This window comes from Pseudophryne corroboree, chromosome 2 (assembly GCF_028390025.1).
Source record: "Pseudophryne corroboree isolate aPseCor3 chromosome 2, aPseCor3.hap2, whole genome shotgun sequence".
Taxonomy (NCBI): Eukaryota; Metazoa; Chordata; class Amphibia; order Anura; family Myobatrachidae; genus Pseudophryne; species Pseudophryne corroboree.
Genome location: NC_086445.1, coordinates 835,812,624 through 835,835,694, shown reverse-complemented (window position 1 = coordinate 835,835,694; position 23,071 = coordinate 835,812,624). Strand labels below are relative to the sequence as shown.

General features: G+C 46.7%; 1 protein-coding gene and 4 pseudogenes across 8 annotated transcripts in view; 3 read left to right on the top strand and 2 right to left on the bottom strand.

Annotated features, from left to right (window-relative positions):
- Positions 1-23,071, top strand: part of MAP7D2 (MAP7 domain containing 2) — a 295,213-nt gene that overhangs the window by 181,814 nt on the left and 90,328 nt on the right. For 4 of the 8 annotated variants that reach the window (XM_063955748.1, XM_063955751.1, XM_063955752.1 and 1 more), the window contains 2 exons: positions 22,218-22,329; positions 22,921-23,019. In XM_063955748.1, coding sequence (XP_063811818.1) covers positions 22,218-22,329; positions 22,921-23,019 — 211 coding nt within the window. Of the gene's footprint in view, positions 1-18,425; positions 18,536-22,217; positions 22,330-22,920; positions 23,020-23,071 lie in introns of those variants that run through there. The other 4 variants (XM_063955754.1, XM_063955753.1, XM_063955749.1 and 1 more) reach the window with 2 other exon arrangements.
- LOC135051816 (5S ribosomal RNA) lies at positions 2,675-2,792 on the bottom strand (annotated as a pseudogene).
- Positions 2,942-3,059, bottom strand: LOC135051923 (5S ribosomal RNA; annotated as a pseudogene).
- Positions 5,124-5,241, top strand: LOC135051701 (5S ribosomal RNA; annotated as a pseudogene).
- Positions 10,927-11,044, top strand: LOC135054432 (5S ribosomal RNA; annotated as a pseudogene).

Genomic DNA, 23,071 nt, shown 5'->3' with positions numbered 1-23,071 from the left:
GAGATCCACATAAGCGAATCCGCAAGCAAACGCTAGTATTTCTCTAACGTCCTAGTGGATGCTGGGGACTCCATAAGGACCATGGGGAATAGACGGGCTCCGCAGGAGACTGGGCACTCTTAAGAAAGATTTAGTACTACTGGTGTGCACTGGCTCCTCCCTCTATGCCCCTTCTCCAGACCCCAGTTAGAATCTGTGCCCGGACAGAGCTGGGTGCATTTTAGTGAGCTCCCCTGAGCTTGCTAATAAGAAAGTATTTTAGTTAGGTTTTTTATTTTCAGAGAGCTTCTGCAGGCAACAGACTCTCTGCTACGTGGGACTGAGGGGAGAGAAGCAAACCTACTAACTGCGGCTAGGTTGCGCTTCTTAGGCTACTGGACACCATTAGCTCCAGAGGGATCGAACACAGGAACCTAACCTTGGTCGTCCGTTCCCGGAGCCGCGCCGCCGTCCCCCTCGCAGAGCCAGAAGACAGAAGCCGGCGGGTTGAAGCAAGAAGATGTCAAAATCGGCGGCAGAAGACTCCTGTCTTCATATGAGGTAGCGCACAGCACTGCAGCTGTGCGCCATTGCGCCCACACTAACCCATACACTCCGGTCACTGTAGGGTGCAGGGCGCAGGGGGGGGGGGGCGCCCTGGGCAGCAATTGATTACCTCCTGGTAAAAGCAGCATATATACAGCTGGGCACTGTAATATGCATGAGCCCCCGCCATTAATTTTACACAAAATCGCGGGACAGAAGCCCGCCGCTGAGGGGGCGGGGCCTTCTTCCTCAGCACTCACCAGCGCCATTTTCTCTCCACAGCTCCGCTGAGAGGAAGCTCCCCAGGCTCTCCCCTGCAGACTCGCGGTAGAAAGAGGGTAAAAAGAGAGGGGGGGCACATAAATTTAGCGCATTAATCATATATACAGCAGCTACTGGGTAAACACTAAGTTACTGTGTGATTCCTGGGTCATATAGCGCTGGGGTGTGTGCTGGCATACACAAAAGGCCTTGTGGGGGTCCTGTCCTCCATATAGAGCATCCCCTGTGTGTGTGGTGTCGGTACGCATGTGTCGACATGTTTGACGAGGAGGGCTATGTGGAGGCAGAGCAAGTGCAGATGAATGACGTGTCTCCGCCGTCGGCGCCGACACCTGATTGGATGGATATGTGGAAGGTGTTAAATGATAATGTAAACTCCTTGCATAAAAGGTTGGATAAAGCTGATGCCTTGGGACAGTCGGGGTCTCAGCCCATGCCTGATCCTACAGTGCAGAGGCCGTCAGGGTCTCAGAAGCGCCCACTATCCAAAATTGTTGACACAGATATCGACACGGATTCTGACTCCAGTGTCGATGACGATGATGCAAAATTGCAGCCTAAAATGGCTAAAGCCATCCGCTACATGATTATAGCAATGAAGGATGTATTGCACATATCAGAGGTAAACCCTGTCCCTGACGAGGGTTTATATGTATGGGGAGAAAAAGCAAGAGGTGACTTTTCCCCCTTCACATGAGTTAAATGAGTTATGTGAAAAAGCGTGGGATTCCCCCGATAGAAAAGTGCTGATTTCCAAAAGGTTACTTATGATGTACCCTTTCCCGCCAACGGACAGGATGCGCTGGGAATCCTCCCCTAGGGTAGATAAAGCTCTAACACGCTTATCTAAGAAGGTGGCCCTGCCGTCACAGGATACGGCCGTCCTAAAGGATCCTGCCGATAGGAAGCAGGAAAGTATCCTGAAGTCTGTTTATACACATTCAGGTACTCTACTGAGGCCGGCAATTGCGTCGGCCTGGATGTGTAGTACTGTAGCAGCATGGACAGATAATCTGTCTGAGGAACTGGATACCTTAGACAAGGATACCATTTTACTGACCCTGGGGCATATAAAAGACGCTGTCCTATATATGAGGGATGCCCAGAGGGACATTTGCCTACTGGGCTCTAGAATAAATGCAATGTCAATTTCTGCCAGAAGGGTCCTGTGGACTCGGCAATGGACAGGTGATGCCGACTCCAAAAAGCACATGGAGGTTTTACCTTACAAGGGTGAGGAATTGTTTGGGGACGGTCTCTCGGACCTAGTTTCCACAGCTACGGCTGGGAAGTCAAATTTTTTACACAAAATTCATTTGGAACCGCACTAGTATTAACAATCTAAACAAAATGTATAAATGGCATAGGAAAACCAATATATATGCAGTTGGAAGAAATGTGGTTATGAACTGCTAATGATTGGCGGTGCTCCCAGGAATTTTGTAGATTGGACTACAATTGAAAAGGAGAGACAAGACAAAAAACCCTTGTTTGGGAGCACTCGTTTGTAATAATTTGTATGATATAAGTAGAGTAAATGATGAGTAAAGTAAAACTTAACCTTTAATTGTTTCTTGAATAAAAGGGAAAAAAAAAAAAGGGGGGTTATAAGACAATTATAGGACTCGTGTCTGGTGTTCAGCAAAAAGAAACTTGTTTGACCTTTTTAGCAAATGAGGTACAAGTTGCTAGGAGAAGGTGAAAATATCAGAAGTAATATATTGGATGAATATCAGTGTGTTCTGATGAGGTATCCAGGACAGTCACTGTACATGCCTCAAAAAAAAGGGTTTCAGAGTAGAACGTGATATGGTAGCAAGGTTGAGTAAACTGAAATTGATCTTTTAAGAGAGATGGAGAAAAGGGGGGCCCACTGCACCTGGTATTCTCAGGGGGTTTCCTATCCTGATACTGACCAGGCCATACCTGTTTAGCTTCCGAGATCGGACAAGATCGGGCGCATTCAGGGTAGTATGGCCGTGGGCCTGTGGTAAGGGATGTGGAGAAAGAGATGGTAAAAGATAGAAAATAATCCTATTGTCCGTACTGTATACAAATCAACCATATGTGGTCCGGGAGTGTTTTTCCAGAAACAGACATGAAGGTATAGCCAGCTTTGGAGAATTAAAAAGGGGGCCCACCGCACCTGGTATTCTCAGGAGGTTTTCCTTCCTAGTACTGACCAGGCCACGCCTGCTTAGCTTCCGAGATTGGACAGGATCGGGCGTATTCAGGGTAGTATGGCCGCGGGCCAGTGTGAGGAAAATATTGAGTGGAAAGGGAGAATGCACTGTTTTGTGTACTTCACACTCAACCACGACCACTGATGGTCTCGAAATAATATTTCCAGACAGTATCAAGGTGATTTATAGTGTCTGGGTGTAATAGAGATATATTGTGGTTGGAGGAATTTAAGAGAATAATGTAAGGTGTGTGTGTGTGTGTGTGTGTGTGTGTGTGTGTGTGTGTGTGTGTATATGTCATTATAATTGTAGTAAAAAGCTTGTGGATAAAAGATGTATCAAGAGGTAGAGTAAAGCTGAAAAAATGACTCAAATTAAATGACAAATCACACAATATTTGTTAGTCCCTTGGGGGAAAAAACAGATAAATGGTCATATATTGGAAGGGAGCTCAAGGCTGGCTCCCAAATGGTACTCTTAGCCTTAAATTCTGAGTGGGAAAGGTTAAATACCAAATCTCACATCAAATGTCAATTGATTAATGATAAAGTATAAAAAATGCTACCATGAAACACATGCATGTTGGAATCACAGAAAATGTTATAATAAATGCACTTGTGTGTATAAATCACAGTTAGATATCTGTGTCTAATGAAAGAACCTTGGAGGCATGAGCGGGTGTGAGGACTAAGTACTGCAGATTTTCACTGAAAATAGAAAGCTGTTATAAAACATGATTTCTGAGACAGAGGTAAATATGGTGGTATAAAGTGGTCTGATAACCGTTACCACTATCTTTGGGTAAACTGAACTCTTTACAAACTTGTAGTGAGTATGGACATGATTTTAAACCCTGGTGGTCTAGTGAGATTACCCAGTATAAGTCGTAGCAAAGAGGAAACACACGGCAGCGCAAAATACAATATATGATCAGTGTTGGGCAGGGGATAGATTCCCGTGCTGCACTGAAAATGTAGTGGTGCGCTTGAGACCCTGGTGGTCTAGTGTTAGTTACCCTGGCCGCACGGTATGCGGCGAATGCTCTGTTGATCTCCCCTGTTCGAAGTCCCGCTAGTAGTGACGAGCGCAGCCGCCCGCTTCCGGACTGGGCGTCGCCGCGATGACGTCACTGTTGACGATTCTCGACGTACGTTTCACCTGGTTGGCTTGGTCACGAGAGATATAACTTTCACTTTTCATTTTATATTTTTCTTTTATATGATTTTCATTATTATTATCTTATTTATAATTTCAATCACTACATTTTCAGTGCAGCACGGGAATCTATCCCCTGCCCAACACTGATCATATATTGTATTTTGCGCTGCCGTGTGTTTCCTCTTTGCTACGACTTATACTGGGTAATCTCACTAGACCACCAGGGTTTAAAATCATGTCCATACTCACTACAAGTTTGTAAAGAGTTCAGTTTACCCAAAGATAGTGGTAACGGTTATCAGACCACTTTATACCACCATATTTACCTCTGTCTCAGAAATCATGTTTTATAACAGCTTTCTATTTTCAGTGAAAATCTGCAGTACTTAGTCCTCACACCCGCTCATGCCTCCAAGGTTCTTTCATTAGACACAGATATCTAACTGTGATTTATACACACAAGTGCATTTATTATAACATTTTCTGTGATTCCAACATGCATGTGTTTCATGGTAGCATTTTTTATACTTTATCATTAATCAATTGACATTTGATATGAGATTTGGTATTTAACCTTTCCCACTCAGAATTTAAGGCTAAGAGTACCATTTGGGAGCCAGCCTTGAGCTCCCTTCCAATATATGACCATTTATCTGTTTTTTTCCCCCAAGGGACTAACAAATATTGTGTGATTTGTCATTTAATTTGAGTCATTTTTTCAGCTTTACTCTACCTCTTGATACATCTTTTATCCACAAGCTTTTTACTACAATTATAATGACATATACACACACACACCTTACATTATTCTCTTAAATTCCTCCAACCACAATATATCTCTATTACACCCAGACACTATAAATCACCTTGATACTGTCTGGAAATATTATTTCGAGACCATCAGTGGTCGTGGTTGAGTGTGAAGTACACAAAACAGTGCATTCTCCCTTTCCACTCAATATTTTCCTCACACTGGCCCACGGCCATACTACCCTGAATACGCCCGATCCTGTCCAATCTCGGAAGCTAAGCAGGCGTGGCCTGGTCAGTACTAGGAAGGAAAACCTCCTGAGAATACCAGGTGCGGTGGGCCCCCTTTTCTCTATCGTCCTTGTGGATGCTGGGGTTCCTGAAAGGACCATGGGGAATAGCGGCTCCGCAGGAGACAGGGCACAAAAAGTAAAGCTTTCCGATCAGGTGGTGTGCACTGGCTCCTCCCCCTATGACCCTCCTCCAGACTCCAGTTAGATTTTTGTGCCCGGCCGAGAAGGGTGCAATCTAGGTGGCTCTCCTAAAGAGCTGCTTAGAGAAAGTTTAGCTTAGGTTTTTTATTTTACAGTGAGTCCTGCTGGCAACAGGATCACTGCAACGAGGGACTTAGGGGAGAAGGAGTGAACTCACCTGCGTGCAGGATGGATTGGCTTCTTGGCTACTGGACATCAGCTCCAGAGGGACGATCACAGGTACAGCCTGGATGGTCACCGGAGCCGCGCCGCCGGCCCCCTTGCAGATGCTGAAGTAAGAAGAGGTCCAGAATCGGCGGCTGAAGACTCCTGCAGTCTTCTAAAGGTAGCGCACAGCACTGCAGCTGTGCGCCATTTTCCTCTCAGCACACTTCACACGGCAGTCACTGAGGGTGCAGGGCGCTGGGAGGGGGGCGCCCTGGGAGGCAAATGAAAACCTTTTTTGGCGAAAAATACCTCACATATAGCCCCCAGAGGCTATATGGAGATATTTAACCCCTGCCAAGATTCACTAAATAGCGGGAGACGAGCCCGCCGAAAAAGGGGCGGGGCCTATCTCCTCAGCACACAGCGCCATTTTCTCTCACAGAAAGCCTGGAGAGAAGGCTCCCAGGCTCTCCCCTGCACTGCACTACAGAAACAGGGTTAAAACAGAGAGGGGGGGCACTGATTTTGGCGATATTGAGATATATATAAAGATGCTATAAGGGAAAACACTTATATAAGGTTGTCCCTATATAATTATAGCGTTTTGGTGTGTGCTGGCAAACTCTCCCTCTGTCTCCCCAAAGGGCTAGTGTGGGTCCTGTCCTCTGTCAGAGCATTCCCGGTGTGTGTGCTGTGTGTCGGTACGTGTGTGTCGACATGTATGAGGACGATGTTGGTGAGGAGGCGGAGAAATTGCCTGTAATGGTGATGTCACTCTCTAGGGAGTCGACACCGGAATGGATGGCTTATTTAGGGAATTACGTGAGAATGTCAACACGCTGCAAGGTCGGTTGACGACGTGAGACGGCCGACAAACTATTAGTACCGGTCCAGGCGTCTCAGAAACACCGTCAGGGGCGTTAAAAACGCCCATTTACCTCAGTCGGTCGACACAGACACAGACACGGACACTGAATCCAGTGTCGACGGTGAATAAACAAACGTATTTCTCATTAGGGCCACACGTTAAGGGCAATGAAGGAGGTGTTGCATATTTCTGATACTACAAGTACCACAAAAAAGGGTATTATGTGGGAGTGAAAAAACTACCTGTAGTTTTTCCTGAATCAGATAAAATAAAATGAAGTGTGTGATGATGCGTGGGGTTACCCCGATAGCAAATATTGGCGTTATACCCTTTCCCGCCAGAAATTAGGGCGCGTTGGGAAACACCCCTTAGGGTGATAAGGCGCTCACACGCTTATCAAGTGGCGTTACCGTCTCCAGATACGGCCGCCCTCAAGGAGCCAGCTGATAGGAAGCTGGAAAGATATCCTAAAAAGTATATACACACATACGGTGGTTATACTGCGACCAGCGATCGCCATCAGCCTGGAGATGCAGTGCTGGGTTGGCTTGGTCGGATTCCCTGACTGAAAATATTTTATTCATATAGAGCATTTAATAGGATGCATTCTATATATATGTACGTGAGATGCACAGAGGGATATTTGCTCTCTGGCATCAAGATAAGTACGTTGTCCATATCACCCAGAAGATGTCATGGACGCGACAGTGGTCAGGTGATACAGATCCCATACGGCACATGGAAGTATTGCCGTATAAAGGGAAGGAGTTAGTTGGGGTCGGTCCATCGGACCTGGGGACCACGGCAACAGCTGGGAAATCCAACCTTTTTACCCCAAGTTACATCTCAGCTGAAAAAGACACCGTCTTTTCAGCCTCAATCCTTCCTTTCCCATGAGGGCATGCAGGCAAAAGGCCAGTCATATCTGCCCAGACATAGAGGTAAGGGAAGTAGACTGCAGCAGGCAGCCCCTTCCCAGGAAAAGAAGCCCTCCACCGCGTCTGCCAAGTCCTCAGCATGACGCTGGGGCCATGCAAGCGGACTCAAGGTGGGGGGGTAGTCTCAAGAGTCTCAGCGCGCAGTGGGATCACTCGCAGGTTGACCCCTAGATAGTACAAGTATTATCCCAGGGGTACAGATTGGAGAGTCGAGACATCTTCTCCTCGCAGGTTTCTGAAGTCTGCTTTACCAACGGCTCCCTCCGACAGGGAGGCAGCATTGGAAACAATTCACAAGCTGTATATCCAGCAGGTGATAATCAAAGTACCCCTCCTACAACAAGGAAAAGGGTATTATTTTTCCACACTATATTGTGGTACTGACGCCAGACGGCTTGGTGAGACATAGTCTAAACTGAAATCTTTGAACACTTACATAAAAGGTTCAAATCGAGATGGAGTCACTCAGAGCAGTGATAGCGAACCGGAAAAAAGGGGACTATATGGTGTCCCTGGACATCAAGGATTACCTCCATGTCCAAATTTGCCCTTCTCAACAAGGGTACCTCTGGTTCGTGGTACAGAACTGTCAATATCAGTTTCAGACGATGCCGTTTGAATTATCCACGGCACCCCGGGCCTTTTACCAAGGTAATGGCCGAAAAGATGTTTTTTCAAAGAAAAAAGGCATCTAAATTATCCCTTACTTGGACGATATCCTGAAAAGGGCAAGTTCCAGAGAACAGTTGGAGGTCGGAAGAGCACTATCTAAAGTAGTTCTACGACAGCACGACTGGATTCTAAATATTCCAAGAATCGCAGCTGTTTTCCGACGATACGTCTGCTGTTCCTAGGAATGATTCTGGGCATAGTCCAGAAAAAGGTGTTCCTCCGGGAGGAAAAAGCCAAGGAGTTATTCGACCTAGTCAGAAACCTCCTAAAACCAGGCCAAGTATCAGTGCATCAATGCACAGGAGTCCTGGGAAAAATGGTGGCTTCTTACGAAGCGATTCCATTCGGCAGATCTCAGGGGATTTGCTGGACGAATGGTCCGGATCGCATTTTCAGATGCATCAGCGGATAATCCTGTCTCCAAGGACAAGGGTGTCTCTTCTGTGGGGGCTGCAGAGTGCTCATCTTTTAGAGGGCAGCACACTCAGCATTCAGGACTGTGTTCTGGGGACCACGGATACCAGCCTGAGAGGCTGGGGAGTAGTCACACAGGGAAAAAATTTCCAAGGAAGTGTGGTCAAGTCTGGAGACTTCTCTCCACATGAATATACTGGAGCTAAGGGCAATTTACAATGCTCTGAGCCTAGGAAGACTCCTGCTTCAAAGTCAACCGGTGCTGATCCAGTAGGACATCATCATGGCGGTCGCCCACGTTATCAGACGGGGCGACACAAGAAGCAGGAGGGCAATGACAGCAAGGATTCTTCGCTGGGCGGAAAATCATGTGATAACACTGTCAGCAGTGTTCATTCCGGGAGTGGGCAACTGGGAAGATTTCCTCAGCATAAATGAATTCCACCCGGAAAAGTGGAAACTTAATCTGGAAGTTTCCACATGATTGTAAACCGTTGGGAAAGACCAAAGGTGGTTATGATGGCGTCCCACCTGAAGCGCCAGGTCAAGAGACACTCAGGCAATAGCTGGGACGCTCTGGTAACACCGTCGGTGTACCAGTCGGTGTATGTGTTCCATCCTCTGCTTTTCATACCCAATGTATTGAAAATGATAGGAAGGAGAGGAGTAAGAACTATACTCGTGGCTCCGGTTTGGCCAAGAAGGACTTGGTTCCCGGAACTTCAAGAGATACTAAGAAGGGTCTTGATTCGGCAAGAACCGTGTCTGTTCCGGGACTTACCGCAGCTGCGTTGACGCCAAGGCGGGTGAACGCCGGATCCTAAGGGAAAGAGGCATTCCGGAAGAGGTCATCCCTACCCTGGTCAGAGCCAGGAAGGAGGTGACCGCACAACATTATCACCACTTAGGTGAAAATATGTGCCAGGGTGTGAGTCCAGGAAGGCTCCACGGAAGAATTTCAACTAGGTTAATTTCTACATTTCCTGCAAACAGGAGTGTCTATGGGTCTCAAATTGGGTCCATTAAGGTTCAAATTTCGGCCTGTTGATTTTCTTCCAGAAAGAAATTGGCTTCAGTTCCTGAAGTCCAGAAGTTGTTAAGGGAGTACTGCATATACAGCCCCTTTGATGTCTCCAGTGGCACTGGGCGATCTCAACGTAGTTTTGGGATTCCTAAAAAATCACTTTGGTTTAAACAACTCAAATCTGTGGATTTGATATATCTCACATGGAAAATGACCATGCTGTTGGTCCTGGCCTCGGCCAGGCGAGTGTCAGAATTGGCGGCTTTATCTCACAAAGCCATATCTGATTGTCCATTCGGACAGAGCAAAGCTGCGGACTCGTCCCCAGTTTCTCCTTAAGGTGGTGTCAGCGTTTCACCTGAACCAGCTTATTGTGGTACCTGCGGCTACTAGGGACTTGGAGGACTCCAAGTTGCTGGATGTTATCAGGGCCCTGAAAATATAGTTTCCAGGTTGGCTGGAGTCAGGAAATCTGACTTGCTGTTTATCCTGTATGCACCCAACAATGCTGGGTGCTTCTGCTTCTAAGCAGTCGATTGCTCGTGGGATTGGTAGCACAATTCAACTTGCACATTCTGTGGCAGGCCTGCCACAGTCTAAATCTGTTAAGGCCCATTCCACAAGGAAGGTGGGCTCATCTTGGGCGGCTGCCCGAGGGGTCTCGGCATTACAACTTTGCCGAGCAGCTACGTGGTCGGGGGAGAACACGTTTGTAAAATTCTACAAATTTGATACCCTGGCAAAAGAGGACCTGGAGTTCTCTCATTCGGTGCTGCAGAGTCATCCGCACTCTCCCGCCCGTTTGGGAGCTTTGGTATAATCCCCATGGTCCTTTCAGGAACCCCAGCATCCACAAGGACGATAGAGAAAATAAGAATTTACTTACCGATAATTCTATTTCTCGGAGTCCGTAGTGGATGCTGGGCGCCCATCCCAAGTGCGGATTATCTGCAATACTTGTACATAGTTATTGCTAACTAAATCGGGTTATTGTTGTTGTGAGCCATCTTTTCAGAGGCTCCGCTGTTGTCATACTGTTAACTGGGTTCAGATCACAGGTTGTACAGTGTGATTGGTGTGGCTGGTATGAGTCTTACCCGGGATTCAAAATTCCTCCCTTATTGTGTACGCTCGTCCGGGCACAGTACCTAACTGGAGTCTGGAGGAGGGTCATAGGGGGAGGAGCCAGTGCACACCACCTGATCGGAAAGCTTTACTTTTTGTGCCCTGTCTCCTGCGGAGCCGCTATTCCCCATGGTCCTTTCAGGAACCCCAGCATCCACTACGGACTCCGAGAAATAGAATTATCGGTAAGTAAATTCTTATTTTTAATTCTCCAAAGCTGGCTATACCTTCATGTCTGTTTCTGGAAAAACACTCCCGGACCACATATGGTTGATTTGTATACAGTACGGACAATAGGATTATTTTCTATCTTTTACCATCTCTTTCTCCACATCCCTTACCACAGGCCCACGGCCATACTACCCTGAATGCGCCCGATCTTGTCCGATCTCGGAAGCTAAACAGGTATGGCCTGGTCAGTATCAGGATGGGAAACCCCCTGAGAATACCAGGTGCAGTGGGCCCCCCTTTTCTCCATCTCTCTTAAAAGATCAATTTCAGTTTACTCAACCTTGCTACCATATCACGTTCTACTCTGAAACCCTTTTTTTTGAGGCATGTACAGTGACTGTCCTGGATACCTCATCAGAACACACTGATATTCATCCAATATATTACTTCTGATATTTTCACCTTCTCCTAGCAACTTGTACCTCATTTGCTAAAAAGGTCAAACAAGTTTCTTTTTGCTGAACACCAGACACGAGTCCTATAATTGTCTTATAACCCCCCTTTTTTTTTTTTTTCCTTTTATTCAAGAAACAATTAAAGGTTAAGTTTTACTTTACTCATCATTTACTCTACTTATATCATACAAATTATTACAAACGAGTGCTCCCAAAAAAGGGTTTTTTGTCTTGTCTCTCCTTTTCAATTGAAGTCAAATTTTTTGCCATATATTCCCTCACAGCCTAAGAAAGCACCGTATTACCAAATGCAGTCCTTTCGATCACAAAGAAGCAAGAAGGTCAGAGGTGCGTCCTTTCTTGCCAGAGGCAGGGGTAGAGGAAAGAAGCTGCACCATACAGCTAGTTCCCAGGAACAGAAGTCCTCCCCGGCTTCCACTAAATCCACCGCATGACGCTGGGGCTCCACAGGTCGAGCCAGGAGCGGTGGGGGCGCGTCTCCGAAATTTCAGCCACCAGTGGGTTCGCTCACAGGTGGATCCCTGGGCTATACAGATTCTGTCTCAGGGATACAAGCTGGAATTCGAAGTGATGCCCCCTCACCGTTACCTCAAATCGGCCCTGCCAGCTTCCCCCATGGAACGGGAAGTAGTGTTAGCGGCAATTCACAAGTTATATCTCCAGCAGGTGGTGGTAAAGGTTCCCCTCCTTCAACAGGGAAGGGGATACTATTCCACAATGTTTGTGGTACCGAAACCGGACGGTTCGGTCAGACCCATATTGAATTTAAAGTCCCTGAACATTTATCTGAAAAGATTCAAGTTCAAAATGGAATCGCTCAGAGCGGTCATTGCAAGCCTGGAAGAGGGGGATTTTATGGTCTCTCTGGACATCAAGGATGCTTAATTGCATGTCCCCATTTATCCACCTCATCAGGAGTACCTCAGATTTGTGGTACAGGACTGTCATTACCAATTCCAGACGTTGCCGTTTGGGCTCTCCACGGCACCGAGAATATTTACCAAGGTAATGGCGGAAATTATGGTGATCCTGAGAAGACAAGGAGTCAGTTATCCCATACTTGGACGATCTCCTCATAAAGGCGAGGTCTAGAGAGCAGTTGCTGATCAGCGTAGCACACTCTCAGGAAGTGTTGGAGCAGCATGGCTGGATTCTGAATATCCCAAAGTCGCAGCTGATTCCTACGACGCGTCTGCCCTTTCTGGGTATGATTCTGGACACAGACCAGAAGAAGGTGTTTCTCCCGGCGGAGAAGGCTCAGGAGCTCGTGACTCTAGTCAGAGACCTCTTAAAACCGAAACAGGTGTCGGTGCATCACTGCACGCGAGTCCTGGGAAAGATGGTGGCATCGTACGAAGCCATTCCCTTCGGCAGGTTCCATGCGAGGATCTTTCAGTGGGATCTGTTGGACAAGTGGTCCGGATCGCATCTTCAGATGCATCGGCTGATCACCCTGTCCCCGAGGGCCAGGGTGTCTCTTCTGTGGTGGCTGCAGAGTGCTCACCTTCTCGAGGGCTGCAGGTTCGGCATACAGGACTGGGTCCTGGTGACCACGGATGCGAGCCTCCGAGGATGGGGGGCAGTCACTCAGGGAAGAAACTTCCAAGGGTTGTGGTCAAGTCAGGAGGCTTGTCTGCACATAAATATCCTGGAACTAAGGGCCATATACAACGCCCTGAGTCAAGCGGAGCCTCTGCTTCGAAACCAACCGGTGCTGATTCAGTCAGACAACATCACCGCAGTGGCTCATGTAAACCGCCAGGGCGGCACAAGAAGCAGAGTGGTGATGGCGGAAGCCACCAGGATTCTTCGTTGGGTGGAGAATCACGTGCAAGCACTGTCAGCAGTGTTCATTCCGGGAGTGGGCAACTGGGAAGCAGACTTCCTCAGCAGGCACGACCTCCACCCGGGAGAGTGGGGACTTCATCACGAAGTCTTCACTCAGATTACAAATCGATGGGAACTGCCACAGGTGGACATGATGGCATCCCGTCTCAACAAAAAGCTACAAAGGTATTGCGCCAGGTCAAGAGACCCTCAGGCGATAGCTGTGGACGCACTAGTAACACCGTGGGTGTTCCAGTCGGTCTATGTGTTTCCTCCTCTTCCTCTCATACCCAAGGTGCTGAGAATCGTAAGAAAAAGAGGAGTGAGAACAATACTCATTGTTCCGGATTGGCCAAGAAGGACTTGGTACCCGGAGCTGCAAGAAATGCTCACAGAGGACCAATGGCCTCTGCCTCTCAGACAGGACCTGTTGCAACAGGGGCCCTGTCTGTTCCAAGACTTACCGCGGCTGCGTTTGACGGCATGGCGGTTGAACGCAGGATCCTAGCGGAAAAAGGCATTCCGGATGAAGTTATTCCTACGCTGATAAAGGCTAGGAAGGACGTGACAGCAAAACACTATCACCGTATATGGCGAAAATATGTTGCCTGGTGTGAGGCCAGGAAGGCACCTACAGAGGAATTCCAGCTGGGCCGGTTCTTGCACATCCTATAGTCTGGAGTGATTTATGGGCTTGAAGTTGGGGTCCATAAAGGTCCAGATTTCGGCCCTATCCATTTTCTTTCAAAAGGAACTGGCTTCTCTTCCTGAAGTTCAGACGTTTGTTAAGGGAGTGCTGCATATTCAGCCCCCTTTTGTGCCACCAGTGGCACCTTGGGATCTCAACGTGGTGTTGGGTTTCCTGAAATCCCACTGATTTGAGCCACTTAAGACCGTGGAGCTAAAGTATCTCACGTGGAAGGTGGTCATGCTATTGGCCTTAGCTTCGGCTAGGCGTGTGTCAGAATTGGCGGCTTTGTCATGTAAAAGCCCCTATCTGGTTTTCCATATGGACAGGGCAGAATTACGGACTCGTCCGCAATTTCTGCCGAAGGTGGTGTCATCTTTTCATTTGAACCAACCTATTGTGGTGCCTGCGGCTACTCGTGACTTGGAGGATTCCAAGTTGCTTGATGTAGTCAGGGCTTTGAAGATCTATGTAGCCAGGACGGCTGGAGTCAGGAAGACTAACTCGCTGTTTATCTTGTATGCATCCAACAAGCTGGGTGCTCCTGCTTCAAAGCAAACCATTGCTCGCTGGATCTGTAACACGATTCAGCAGGCTCATTCTGCGGCTGGATTGCCGCATCCAAAATCAGTGAAAGCCCATTCCACAAGGAAAGTGGGCTCTTCTTGGGCGGCTGCCCGAGGGGTCTTGGCATTACAGCTTTGCCGAGCAGCTACTTTGTCGGGTTCAAACACATTTGCTAAGTTCTACAAGTTTGATACCCTGGCTGAGGAGGACCTTGTGTTTGCCCATTCGGTGCTGCAGAGTCATCCGCACTCTCCCGCCCGTTTGGGAGCTTTGGTATAATCCCCATGGTCCTTACGGAGTCTCCAGCATCCACTAGGACGTTAGAGAAAATAAGATTTTACTCACCGCTAAATCTATTTCTCGTAGTCCGTAGTGGATGCTGGGCGCCCGTCCCAAGTGCGGACTTTCTGCAATACGTGTATATAGTTATTGCTTAATGAAGGGTTATGTTATGTTGGCATCCATTGTTTGATGCTCTGTTGTTGTTCATACTGTTGACTGGGTAAGTTTATCACAAGTTATACGGTGTGGCTGGTATGAGTCTTACCCTGGATTCCAAAATCCTTTCCTTGTAATGTCAGCTCTTCCGGGCACAGTTTCCTTAACTGAGGTCTGGAGGAGGGGCATAGAAGGAGGAGCCAGTGCACACCAGTAGTACTAAATCTTTCTTAGAGTGCCCAGTCCCCTGCGGAGCCCGTCTATTCCCCATGGTCCTTACGGAGTCCCCAGCATCCACTACGGACTACGAGAAATAGATTTACCGGTGAGTAAAATCTTATTATTTCTAATTACATCGAGCCACAGTACTGTTATATATAGGGGTTGGGTACGGATGACCGGCAGTCGGGATCCTGGCGGTCAGTATATCGACGATGGGATTCCGACCGCCAGAATGCCGACAAGGTGTCGAGTGCAACGAAGCCCCTTGCGGGTTTGCTGCGATTGCCACAGGTTCTATTACCACTCTATGGATGTTGTGGTCACCCACGAGTGGGCATAGTCCTGGGCCCCCTACCGGCATTCTGGCGGCTGGGATCCCGGCATCTGTATGCTGACTGCCGGTATCATAACTACATCCCATATATAGTTTACTTCTAGTAGTGATGTAAGGTGCTTGTTTAAGGCAAACAGAAATACAGTGGATTGACTGACTATAATGATCACAAATAAATTCAAATAGTAGGTATGAGACAGGTATCGTTTCGTACTGAGGTGATGATTACATAGTGAGTCCTTGATACGCTTGAACTAATAACAATATAGCTACTACTTTTAATACTAGCTACCTGGCTAGGTGGTAGCTCCCTGGCATTCATAGTCGCTAATGTTTGTAACTTCCAGGATCCATACTAGGCTTTATAGATCTGTACCTGGAGATGAGCCCTGTACACACTGGGAGATACATTAGACGATATTAACGATCTTTTTTAAAATATCTATTGTTCAGATCGTCTAGTGTGTATGCCTGAATGATGCGTTCACACACTGGTCGTTCTCGTTCAGGCATAATCTACCGAACATGCAGCTCATCTTTAACTATTGTTGTTGAGCTGCATGTTCAGGGAGTGCAGGGAATGACGTCACTGAACGACATAGTTCATCATTATCGTTCAGTGTGTGCGCACTAGCGAACTCCCCTAATTTGCAACCGGCGATATAGCGCTGATTGCTAACTAGGGGAGGTAGCCCAGTATGTACGGGGCTGTTGATTGCCTCTGGGACTGTATCTATTTTTATTATTTATTTTTCATTATTGAGCAGCTGCATAAATGCATCCCTCTATTTTCTTCAAGTTAGATGCAATTCTTATTATTCTCCTCTAAACTTTATCTGTATTTAAAAAAACAATAGATGGGCAGACAAATCCCTGACTGCTAAGGGACATTGTTGTGTTGCTCCCTTACTAGTTCTGACACTTATCCAAACATTTATTGTTTATTAACCATTTGACTATTAGGTCTTAAGGTGCATACACACGGAGCGATATAACTGAGCGATTTTGACTATATAGTCAAAATCGCTCAGAAAGTTAGTGCAGATCGCTCCGTGTGTATACAGGCAGCGATAGCGATGCGCGTCCCCGCTAGGTCGCTATCGCTGGGAAAAATAGTCAGTGCAGGCAAGTCAATTTTGGCTATGTCGCTGGTAAAGTTAGTCAAAATCGCTAATACTTTAAGAGGCCAGCGATTTTTCCCAGCGATAGCGATGTTGCAGGCGGCGGTGGTGCGGGCGGCGGCGGGTTGTGGCGGCGGCGGGTTGCGGTGACTGTGTGGGCGGCGGCGGGTTGCGGCGGCGGTGCGGGCGGCGGCGGGTTTCGGTATGGGCGGCGGTGGGTTACGGTGGCGGTGTGGGCGGCTGGTTGCGGCAGCGGTGCGGGCGGGGGAAATTTACCTTTATCTTGCAGAGTTTGGCAGCGGAGCGGTACCAGCTTCAAAAATGGCGCCTCAGCGTCATTTTTGAAATTCAAGATGGCCGCCGCGAGCCAATCACGGCTCGCCGCGTCATCGCCCCGCCCCCTCCCGCTGACTTATATAAGTCAGCGCGAGGCAACGGCTTTCAGTCCGACGGCGGAGGAGGAGCGGAGAAGAGCTCCTGCAGACTGAAGACGCCGTGGAAGTCCTGGATGGGCGGCGGCTATGCAAAAGAGCTTAGCAGCCGCCGCCCACCAGGTGAAGACGCCGGAGCAAGACCCCAGAAGCCCTGGGGAGGTGGCGCCCCCCCCAGGTGAAGACGCCGGAAGCCCTGGGAAGGCGGCGGCCATGCAAAAGAGCTTAAAGGCCGCCGCCCCCAGGTGAAGACCCAGTTTAATAAAGGATTTTTTAAAGAATGTGTCGTGTTTTTTTTTCAATATTTTCTTTACAGGTGGACTACAGGTGCCAGCGGGCCCTTTATGTCCAGGCATGCTGGCACTTGTGGTTCTCCAAGTGCCAGCATGCTGGGGCTGGCTTGCTGGGACCTGTAGGCCACCTGTAAAGAACAATATTACTATTGAAAGGCTATCAGCCTCCCATCCACCGCCCACGGATGGGGGGGACAGCCTCGGGCTTCACCCCTGGCCCTTGGGTGGCTGGAGGGGGGGACCCCTTGATTTAAGGGGTCCTCACTCCTCCAGTGTACCCCGGCCAGGGGTGACTAGTTGGGGGGGTAATGGCACGGCCGCAGGGACCAATATAAAAGTGTCCCCCGGCTGTGGCATTATCTCCCTGGCTAGTGGAGCCCGGTGCTGGTTTGAAAAATACGGGGGACCCCTATGTCTTTTGTCCCCCGTATTTTTTAAACCAGGACCGGACGCAGAGCCCGGTGCTGGTTGTCTAAATATAGGGGAACCCTACTCATTTTTTCCTCTGTATTTTAACAACCAGGACTGGCTCAAAGAGCCCGAGGCTGGTTTTACATAGGAGGGGGGACCCCACGCAAAAATTTTTTTTTTACTTTTAGCTATTTAAATACCAGCCACCCTGTAAAATCGTCCTATATATGACACTCATCCCCTTATTTAAATGAGATAGTCAAAATCTCCCATAGCCAAAATCTCTTGCATAGTTAGACAAAATCTATGGTAAAGTTAGTCAAAATCTCCTACTGCCAGTTCAAGGGAAAAGTTAGTCAAAATCTCTCATAGTCAAAATCTCTCCGTGTGTATGCACCTTAAGTCTGTTGCATTTCTATGAGTTTTTATATGTAAATATGTGACCGCAACTACAGGTAAAACAATTCTATTAAATACATTGAAAGAAAGCTTGGAAATGCCTGTTGGTGTCCTTATTCCAGCAAAACCCTAGCTGAGTCTTTAGGACTCTTTGGGAATAATCTGCCTTTGTTGCTGTTAGTTTAGCATTCTGGAATAGCCATGCTTTGGTTTTATACACAACCTTGGGAAAATAAACAGAATGTTCGGTTCATTTAATCTGGATTTCTGCAGTGGTTGTTCTCTATTGCCCATGACAACATCGCTACAAGTCTTAATCTAGAACATTGGGTTCTCAAACTCTGTCCTCAGGACCCCACACAGTTCACGTTTTCCAGATCGCCTGGCAGGTGCACATGTGTATTCATTACTCACTAATATATTTTAAAAGATCCACAGGTGGAGCTGATTATTTTATTTGCAATACTGTGAGGAGACCTGGAAAATTTGAACTGTTTGGAGTCCTGAGTTTGAGAACCTGTGATCTAGAAAATAACCTCCACCTTTGACAGCAATATAACATCTGCTTATTTCGGCTGTATGTGAAAATAAATGTGTGGTATCTGATGTTAAGCCGCATACATTTTTCAGTTTGTACTTTGAGTAGGGAGTTTTCTAGGAAATGTCTTAAATTACTGTAAAACCCTGTTTTTCATTAACATTGAAACAAAATTGTGTATTTTTTCCTGGTACTCCAGAATCATATTCCCCTGACTCCTCGCATAGTGTGCTCTGTTTTATCTGAATAGCAGGTACAATATTGGTACTTGTATAGTCGGTTGTAAGGCCATGCTATTTTATTTCACTAATATCTGTACCTGTGCTGCATTTTTCCTGAAGTAGATGTACATAATTTGTTTACTTCTCATTTGTATGCTGATGACTTTTTAGGAAGCGTCTGCTAAAAGCATCGTTCCTCCCCCAGATGTCTAGCAGTTTTCTTATAAGGTTGCGTTATGTTCCCCTGAGAAATATCATGTTCTTACAGCCAACCCTAAAAACATTGATGGTATATGAGGCTGTCATGGTAATTATAGGCCTCTTAGATCTGTATGGATGCATGCATGTAACCTTTCGCTGTTCCTTATCATCTAGCCAGAAAGAGTGCAAATTAAAATAGTACAATATAAATATAGTTACATGTTAAAAATAAAATGTGACAGTGCTTTTAGTTGGATAAATGTTGAAGCGTTTGAGGATGGAGGTCATATAGTGTGGTGGTAAATGTAGGCGACGTGTATGGAAAGTAATGTCTATTACTGGAAATTGGTAAAGGGTTGGCTTTTTGCCTCATAATGTATATCACCGGATATCCGTGGGGAAAAAAAATGCTGCAACTGTTACTTCATATAATGAATGACTGTTGGGGCAGGTATTACTTACCATAATAAGTGCACTAAGTACATTTTGTAATTTAATGATTATTGTTGGAGAAGGAAGTCTGATGTATGACAAATCACTGATCTTAATTTTCTTCTATAATGCTCTGTTTATTAAGGAATCCATTTTCTCTATACACTATTCTTTGAGTATGCTACAATTTTGGTGCAGCAATAAATCTATGACCAGTATTTATTTCTCAGTGTTGCGATCTAATATCGTACCCCAACCCTGATAAATTTTCCCGAGCATCTCTATAGGATGGAAAGGGAAGTTGCCAAAATTGGTGATCATGAAATGCTGCTGTTCTACAGATGTGTCCTCTTACAGCTTTGCTCCATGCGCTACACATAAGTCGCATTACACATAACGCATGAGCGCCAAAAATGCATCTTAGACACAATGTAATGCAATATGACGCATGAGAAGTTTCTGTTGATTAAAATTATATACGGCATGCCTATATTCTTTGTGTGATAGCGTCTCTATCTGCATCCGAAATAAAACGTTAGTGTTTTCCAGGAAAACACTGTAGCATAGCATTTTGTATGCAAATACAGTCGCAGTCACACACACAATATAGGCATGCTGCATATAATTTTAATCAGCAGAAGCTGCTCGTGTGTCCTATTGCATTACATTGTGTCTACAATGCATTTTAGCGGCAAAAGACCAAAAAAGATGCATTGTGCTTCCGAGTCCCGCCACAGCATGACGCAACTTGAAGGGCTGCATAGAGTGACTGCAGCAAGGATGTAAGAGGACACATCTGTAACTGCACTTTGGGCTCATTGCCTGTAATTGAATTTCCGCCTGTGTATGGCAGGATTAAAAATATGATTTCCTTTGTACAGTATATTTGTGAAATGTCTATCACACCATCTTTATGTGCTCTGTATTGTAATCAAAATTGGGCCAGTTCCAAAATAAATTTCAAATAGAAGCAGAAAATATGTCCCTGTGTGTTTCTATATTGACTATTATGTTATTTGAGCCCCGTCCTTTTCAAGATTGTATCCATTGGCGTTTCTACCAAGGGTGCAGTGTGTGCGGTGAACACGGGCCCCTGGGTCCCGGGGGGGGCCCACACCGCGCACACTGCACCCATGCTGTGTTAATACTCACCTTTCCAGAGTCCCGCGATGGGCGATGTCATGTGCACTGCAGGGAGGGAAGATATAACATGTGCAGAGAGAGTTAGATTTGGATGGGTATATTGTTTCTGTGCAGGGTAAATACTGGCTGCTTTATTATTACACTGCAATTTAGATTTCAGTTTTAACACACCCCACCCAAATCTAACTCTCTATGCGCATGTTATATCTGTCCCCCCTGCACTGCACATGGTTTTGCCCCATACTTGCCTACCCTCCCGGAATGGCCGGGAGGCTCTCGAAAATCGGGTGACCCTCCCGGCCCCCTGGAAAGGTGGGCAAGCCTCCCGCTTTCCCGCTCGGCCGCCCGCAGCAGAGAACAAGCGGGCGGCCCGAGGGGGTCCGATGATGCGATTCGCGCTGAATCGCGTCATCGTAGCTCCGCCCCCCGCTATGCAGCGACTCGTTTCTCGGCACAGCGGGGGCGGAGTCACGATGACGCGACCCTGATGTTACGCCCCCGGACCGCCCATCCTGCTGCCGGCCATGCCCCCGGACCGCCCATCCTGCTGCCGGCCACACCCCCGGACCGCCTATCCTGTGCCGGCCACGCCCCCCATACACCTACAACGCTGCCTCCTCCCGGAGGAGGAGGCAGCAAAGTAGGGAACTATGTTTTGCCCATTAGAGAACAAATTTGCTGCTGCGATCAGATCTGAATTAAGCCCTATGTCTCTAGTGATAAATGCCAGAAAGCATTTGCTATACGCCTGTTACTCATATCAAATACAGGCATTGATCAGTCCCTATCCATCACTCGTATAATGCACCACCTCATATAACCACCTTATCATATTTCTGTCTAGATTCTTATATGCATACCAGTAGTCTCAGAGTATTAATAAAGTATCATCTACTGTGATGTGTAAGGATACTGGGTTGTTTGACAATATAACAGCACAAGGCTGAGTGCTTTTTATACAGGTCATGAAAATCTGATGCGATTTTGAATATCCATTATAATTTATGGGGTGCGTTCATTCTGTTAACACACAGGTTTCCCTAAGATACCTTGATGTTAAGATACCTGAAACTATTGTTTGCCCAGTAGTATAGCTGTATGTGCGTCACGTGTATAGTATGCACTTTCTTGTATCATGGAGTAGTGTATGTTGCAATTCATGGGTTATGATGCTTTTATACACTTAAGGTCACAATCTCCACAGAAGTCTTCATACCTGGTCAGTGCAGGGCGAAAGGGATAACTGGCACCAATGTATTTGTCAACAATGTGTCCAGTGTTCATTTACAGAAGTATATTGGTAGGTTGTTTTGCCCCTTACATGGTGACACCCCTGTTGTAGCTTTCACAGTTCTAGTCTGACTGTCTGAAGAGCCCTCTGCAATATCAGGCTCCATGTGGCTGCAATGAGTTAATGCTGTAACAGCGTTCTTCATTTGAAAAGAAAAATCATTGGCTGCAACACCACAGGGGACCAGATGCTAAAGCCAGTGATGCAACTTGTGTTATTTACTTACTACAACCCCTCTAGTGACAGCCGGTGACGATGAACAAAAGTAGCCTCCTCCTTGTGCCGAGCATCCTCTCCTTATTCTCCTTTTTGTGATCCTAGGAGTCTGACATAAATCAGCAGCACTTTGTTAACCTCAAGACATTCTGACCAGCTCTGCATCTATTCTAAACTGAAGCTCCCAAACCAACTTTTTGTTCATTTGTCTGGCTAGGAGCGATTAGAGGCTATGATGCGGCGTGCCCAAGAAAGAAGCCAGCAGCTGGAGCAGAAGCAGAAAAGATGGTCCTGGGGTGGGGCCTTGGTAGCCGGCTCAGGAAGAGATGGTGAGTGCTACTAACCTGCATTGCAGGTCTTTTCAAATAATTCCTCATTTAGTGCTGGCAATCCATCTCCGACCTATTAGTTAGTAAATGAAGCTATGATATGTCCTGTTATCTAGAATCTTAGATAGACACTTGTGTCAAACTCTGTGTTTTGTATGTCTGTTTTGTGTCTGCTCCTAAGTGTAGAGCAGTCCTATGAAATAGGGCCTCGGTGAATCCAAGCCCTCTCAGGCAAAGTAATTGCTTTCTCATCTTGCAGCAGAGTAGCAATGGGTTAATAGACCTGTGACAATGCAGAATGAGAGAGAGGTGATGTAATGCAGTCATTGTGAGGGCACATTCACTTGTGTCCTATACACAGCAAAGGATATACAAGATATCAAAGATGTCTTTGTCATTTCCAAACAGTTATGTCAGAATTCCTTTTTCTTTCTGTGATTAACCTTTGCTGCTGTTTGTTTGCAGACTGTTTCTATAACCTATATTTATATCTACCCGTTGTTTTCTATATTGCTGTAAACTGCATTTATTTTTAACCTTAAATCTTGTATTTTGTGCCCTTCTTGTTTTACTCTGGTTTATGCTGTGCAGGTGAATCAGAAAGCTCCCCACCCCCTGTGCTAGGTATAACTACCAACACCTTTGACTCAGAGCCTGTGACCTCTGCTGCAGCTGACGAGTCCTCCAATGGTATTTTCTAAGAACCACAGTACCACTGTGTCTTTAAGTGTTCAGTCACATT